This window comes from Patiria miniata, unplaced genomic scaffold (genome assembly GCF_015706575.1).
Source record: "Patiria miniata isolate m_02_andy unplaced genomic scaffold, ASM1570657v1 HiC_scaffold_25, whole genome shotgun sequence".
Taxonomy (NCBI): Eukaryota; Metazoa; Echinodermata; class Asteroidea; order Valvatida; family Asterinidae; genus Patiria; species Patiria miniata.
In genome coordinates this window covers 9,212,107-9,218,031 of record NW_024037064.1, presented here as the reverse complement: position 1 = coordinate 9,218,031, position 5,925 = coordinate 9,212,107, and the positions used below count along the sequence as shown (strand labels likewise).

General features: G+C 40.0%; 1 protein-coding gene across 1 annotated transcript; it reads left to right on the top strand.

The window, feature by feature from the left end:
* On the top strand, positions 1 to 2,693 carry LOC119733250. Its single transcript, XM_038206837.1, has 2 exons — positions 1 to 948; positions 1,759 to 2,693. The coding sequence occupies exons 1-2, from the start codon at positions 166 to 168 to the stop codon at positions 2,302 to 2,304; spliced, it is 1,329 nt and encodes a 442-aa protein (XP_038062765.1). The 5' UTR covers positions 1 to 165; the 3' UTR covers positions 2,305 to 2,693.
* The last annotated feature ends 3,232 nt before the right edge of the window (positions 2,694 to 5,925 follow it).

The following is a 5,925-nucleotide window of genomic DNA, read 5'->3' as shown; positions in this document are numbered from 1 at the left end:
GCAGAATGTTGTATGCCGATGCAGTCCTCTTCTGTAAAGGTCAGATCAGAATCACCGCCTGGAACGTACCTGTAGAATTGGCATTATCGTTGTGTTGTGCTTCGCAATCAACAAGTACTGACCATACAACTCAAAGGTGATGGAACGAACTTTGCAGATTCAACGATGGCACAATACTCGCGTCGGTTCAAATTATTGTGTTGCTGTTTCACCATTTCGTTATTGGTTAACATGGCCTGGCTTCCTGGATACTTTCAAAATTATGCGCATCGGCACAGAATTCCGTCACCCACCAAAATTCCGTCACCCTTCAAACGAGTGGGTTTGTTGAGTTCTTCGAATACCACCGATGTGGGAGCCGAAACCGACCTTGATGCAACACACGGCTTTTCCCTGGCGCTAACAATCCGCATGGCAGCCGTACCGAAACTGGTTCAGCGTCTGTACTGCATATTCATCCGTTCGTCTACCGTATTCTGGTCTCCCAAGCTGGGCCCAATCAGCCTGATTCTTGACAAGGAATCAGAAACAGATCATCGATTTGCACGTCAACTGAAACAACAGGAGAAAGATGTAGGCCTCAAGTTTGATTTCGTGTACGAGCCACTCCCCGATACTGCCTCGGGCTGGAAACCCCAAGGCTACCAACGTCAATTGTGGAGCAGTTTCTTCATGGATCTCTTCATCAATGCTTCGGTCATTGGTTTGACTGACACGGACGCGGTGTTCACGACACCGGTGACCCCTGAAAACATCTTCAACGGGCGTCGATTGCGAGTGTTAACTTACACTGATACACGGCGAATGCGGCACAGAGAAGAATTTCAGGAGTCAACACTGCAGGCACTCGGAAAGGTTATGGCCTCTGACTTCAAGGCGTATTTTCCATCCTACTACTGGAGGGACACTATCACCAACTGCAGGAACCACATAATGAAGCACATGAACGTAAGCCAAATATTAAGGGAATAAATGTGTGCTGGACCGGTTCTAAACATTCTGTTTAATAATAATAATATCCGTATTTATATAGCGCATTTTCCAAATGATACAAAGCGCTAGGGGAGAATGAAACCAAAGACGGGTAAAATGAAGTATATGAACATATGAAACCCTTTTTGCTAGGTGCTGCGGCGCATATTGCAGCCCAGTTGGAGTCTATATGCTAGGGTATTTATCAGGAACAATCTTGATTCTGACAAATCAGTCCACAAACCTTACAATGTTGTCCCCTTAAAATTGAGGAATACATGTAGTTTGGAACCATTGGCAACAATTTTCATTGCCCAGATTTCGCTGCTTGGCGAGTAATGAATGATAACAGCAGGTCTATTTATATAAACATATATAGGCATATATATATATATCAAATAAAATCGTCTTCTATCACAATTCACAGTGCTCGATACATCTCTGTAGAGCTATAAACATGCAATAAATTCAGAATATGAGTTAAACAAACTTTGGCATATCTCTCTTCTGGAAAGACTGTTTCGTACCATAAGGCTGCTGATGAGTGCCTTATGGTACGAAACAGTCTGTCCAGAAGAGAGATATGCCAAAGTTTGTTTAACTCATATTCTGAATTTAGTGCATATATATATATATATATATTTATATCTTCTTTTTGTGTGATGATGCCTCGATCGTCATTCAAAAAGTTCATACAAATCTAATGCTTTACAATTTAGCAGGTTTAAATAAAAATGTAATAGGCTAGTAAACATTATACAGATTGAGCTAAATGTTTTATTGCAGGTCACCCACTTTGACGACGCCTTTCGCCAGCTGCGCCATGTAAGCCCCGTCGACATTATACTGAATTACGCCTACTTCTTCGAGCAGGACCGTTACGACTGGCACTTGGATTTCAAGCAGACTTTGAAGGGCTACAATGCAAAACTACCTCCAGGTGTAAACATTCAGAGGAGTGAGACTAAACCAGATGTACATGTCGCCATTCATAAGCGTTACTACAATAAGCCCCCCGACCCATTACTGCAGGGATATTGCGTGGCCAAGCGCTATGTTGGTACCCTTCCTACAAGCTGCTTACAATTTCAGAATGTCACCAACTTTCAGCTTTTTGAGTTTGACGATCAAAAGGGACATCTTATTCGCGGGACCTGGTGCTCGGGCAAAAGGCGCCAAAGGTGTATCCGATACATCGAAGCGCATTACCAGAACGTCAAGAAATACTATAATCTGGGATGGTATGACCTGGATTTGAGACGAATAACTGCCGTTGAGGAAGTAGCAAGACGGGAGAATATGACATGTCCAAAAATATTCCAATTGGACTAGATGCATGAAAGTTTCATAGTTTAAACTCTCCTATCTCAAATCAATCAGTACAAAATCAATAGTAACTGGATACGTGGCTGGCTTGTTGGAATAACAATAGAACTATTTGACCGTGTAAGATCAACAATAAAACAGTCAGCAAAACAATACGGGCATTGTTTTATACATACATTCTTCTTTTAATAAGTTTGCGAAAATGTTCTGTTTACTCAATCGATGATATCAGTTTTGTTCATGCCGTGTAGCAGTGTGAGAGGTATTGTACTGGAACTTTTTACCTTAATTTTTGTAACTTTTTATTGGAAGGGTATTTCTTAAGAATGTTGATTGTCTTTGTTTGACAAAAATTATATTAATACAAAACTGGCAGTTTTAAAATTTGAAGTCTATATCTTGTGTAAAGGTGAATTTTTGCATGTCCGTGCCTATATTAGGCGTAAGCGTTTCACATTGAACAAAACCACTAGTGGCGGTTGACAATGGAAAAACATCAATCACTATCCAATTGCAGGCCTAGACAATGGATCGTATGTATAAAAACTAGCAAATGCTAGGAAAATTAAGCAAAAAGTAAAAGCATTTACTTTGGGGTATAAGCATTAAGTAAAAGCAAACGCTTGATTCCGTATGAATAAAAGTTGTCCTTCACTGTTCAGCATTTACTAGACAACAGGTAGCAAATGCTTCTTATTGTTGGATTGTTTTCATGGACGAATGGTTGTCAACAATAGGGTCTCTTTTTTGTGTACGAACTGCCACACACATGTAGGGTTTACACGAATTCAAGGTGATGCATACAGTACATGTAGTAGTACTTTTGGTTCTAATATCCGTACAAAATGATGACACTTTTTTCGCCAGTTGCAGAATACAGAGAGTATGCTTTCATCATTCATGAAAATTGTGAAGGTCCACAGTGTCCTGTAGACGTCACAATTGCATGAAAGTCGCTGACGCGTACGCAGAGTATCTGCGCGCATTGGCTATAACCGCGGCCGTAAAAAGCTGCACCCAGATGCTTTATACATAGGTCATGATAAATGACCCAGAATGCCATCCCCACTTCCTTTACGATATTCTGTGAAGCTCATCTGCCCTTCCCAGCGCCCTGTTTGCAGGGCAGGGGGTACGATCAAAGCGAGTCTGGAATTACAATTAGTACCCAAACAGCTGGATTTTTTTATAATAACTTCCGAAATTCGTTATCGCAAAAAATAACACAAAAACGGCCACTTTTAAAGTATGGTATGGATGTAAATATTCTACCTTTAAATGCGCTTTCCAACCAAAAATGATTTCGTGCAAAACGTGTGTTGACGCTCAAATGAGCGCTTACTAGGACGAAGTGCTTTTTAAACAGAAAAAAAGAGGACCCTATTTGAGATGGGTAAGTTCAAGTAAAATGTACAAAAGGGTTTAGGCACTCCAGATGGCTCCACAGGCTAAGTACGTATATAGGCCTAATCTATAAAGTAAGGAAACTTTGAAATCGAAAGTTTGCCGGGGAAAAAAAAGATGCTGACTAAATTGGGTCCGGTTCCAGTCCCTTCGTTATATGTTTGACTGATAGGAGAAGCGGGCCCCAGTCTGGAGTTTAGATTACCTTTTTCTTGTTTAATAATACCCAAATAGGCCTAAATGTGTGTTTTTTAATGGACCTATATCAACGACTTTGTTCCGCAGTTGAACCGCTGATAGGCCTAAATGTTTTTTTTTAAAATGGACCTATATCGACGACTTTGTTCCGCAGTTGAACCGCTGAGGGCGTAAACGACAACGCATGCATCAAAACAATTCATTTTTAAAGTAGGTCCCGTTGAACATTTGGAAGTGAATAATAAAAATGAAAACCCATGCGGGACTTAAACAACCATGATTCGTGTTTAAGTCAACAGAGTTTTCCACCCAATATTGAGTCGCAGCTACACGAACAAGAGCATTTTTTCTCTTGGCCCGCGTACTTACCTGTTATTGTTATGCTAATCAGAGCGCGCGCGAGCCAGCTGTCAAAAGTTCACATAACTGTCACGATTGTTGTGCGGTATACACACACCACACACACACACGTTGTGATGTGGTGAGTGCCATTTTTAGCCACGCGTGCATCGACAAGATTGAAGTTTGAAGGTAATAATAATATGAACCACGGAGTGACTTGTGAAAGCAATTGGGTTCTGCATATCGTAGGACATTCTAGGAATCAAGAGACACATGCAAGTAACGTTATTTTGAAGTGTACCCGTCGTTTGCTCTGTGACTTCGGTTGTCTGTTCGACGGGACTAGTGCAGCGTTAATTACTGCTTGACTGCTGCTCAACGGTAAGTTGCAAATTTAAGTGTACTTTGCGACCCTTCTATTTATAGTTCTTGCGCGACCTCTGTGATTCCAAAATAACTTCTGCAACTTAGAATACACTTCTACATATTCCAGTGACCATAGTTTTGTAATTGTGAACAGTTGTTTTTGTTAAAAAATGAGGTTTTAGCGCTCGGTTTTCCAGTTGGAGCCATACAATCCAACGCTTTTTTAAAGTGTATTCAGATATGGTGTGATACACGTGAGCTAGCTATCTTCATTTTCGCGTTGTACATTTTGACGTCGTGCATGGGTATACATGTAATTATATGCCATGTTACAGTTGATTATGCCATGTTGATTAACATGTCATCACATGACATGTTAATGAATTTGATCATAACGTTATAAAATATTTAAGTACTGTGTATCTGTTTAGAAATAAGTCATACAATTCACATCATATTTTAAAATACTCTTATAACACAGTCGCCGAACCATACGTTGCAGAACAAACTTATAAGGTTAAAATAAAACCATCAAAAAAAAAGGACAAAAACAAAAACCTTATTATCCGAAAGACACTAGGAAATGTCACGGAAATACTGGACCTCCGTATTTAAAGCACACATCCCACCAGACAGGGCCCTGGAGTGCTCTGAAATGTGCAAAACTAAATCAGGCCCACTTTACTCGCAGTTTAGCCAGCAAATTGCCCCAAACATTCCACTGGGGCAAAGAAAATGTCCTCAGTATTTCACCATCCAAGTTTGCAGACTCAATTCAATTCAATTGAAAAATTGAATTGAATTTTTTAAATGAAACTTTTTTTTCAATATTTTGCACATGAGAGGAAAGTCAAGTGATTTTAAAATGGGGCTAAATACTAGACTGGTACATGTCCATCCATGGTCCAACTAATTGAAAAGACTGGCCTCTTCATTCAGTGTCAATAGTCTGGTAGCTTGACTGATGAGAAATGTGTAGTAAATTGAGACTAGTTCCCACTTCATGCCACATGTTTTTTAAATTCTTTTGGCATGGTTGATTGATGCAGTACTGAAGCTGTCTTGGACTGGTTGTTTTTAGGTGCCAGTCTATTTTCTTGTTTTGCATGTTTTTAATACCTTAAGTTTTGGGACTCTCATATACAGTATTGAGAGTCCCAAATTGTCGGACTAACATCACACATGTGGTATGTGCACGGAGGGTCCCGTTGCTAGGGGGGCCGAAAATTGAATAAAAATTCGAAATTATTTTGTAAGCAGAAAATCAACCCAGCTGTAATATGACTGCTAAATAACACAAAATCGTTAAATTCGGTA

Excerpts from the sequence above, each read along its gene's own strand:
- LOC119733250 (XM_038206837.1), top strand. The coding sequence starts at position 166 with ATGGCACAATACTCGCGTCGGTTCAAATTATTGTGTTGCTGTTTCACC. Across the intron at positions 949-1,758 it reads ACATAATGAAGCACATGAAC|GTCACCCACTTTGACGACGC; the intron begins GTAAGCCAAATA and ends GTTTTATTGCAG.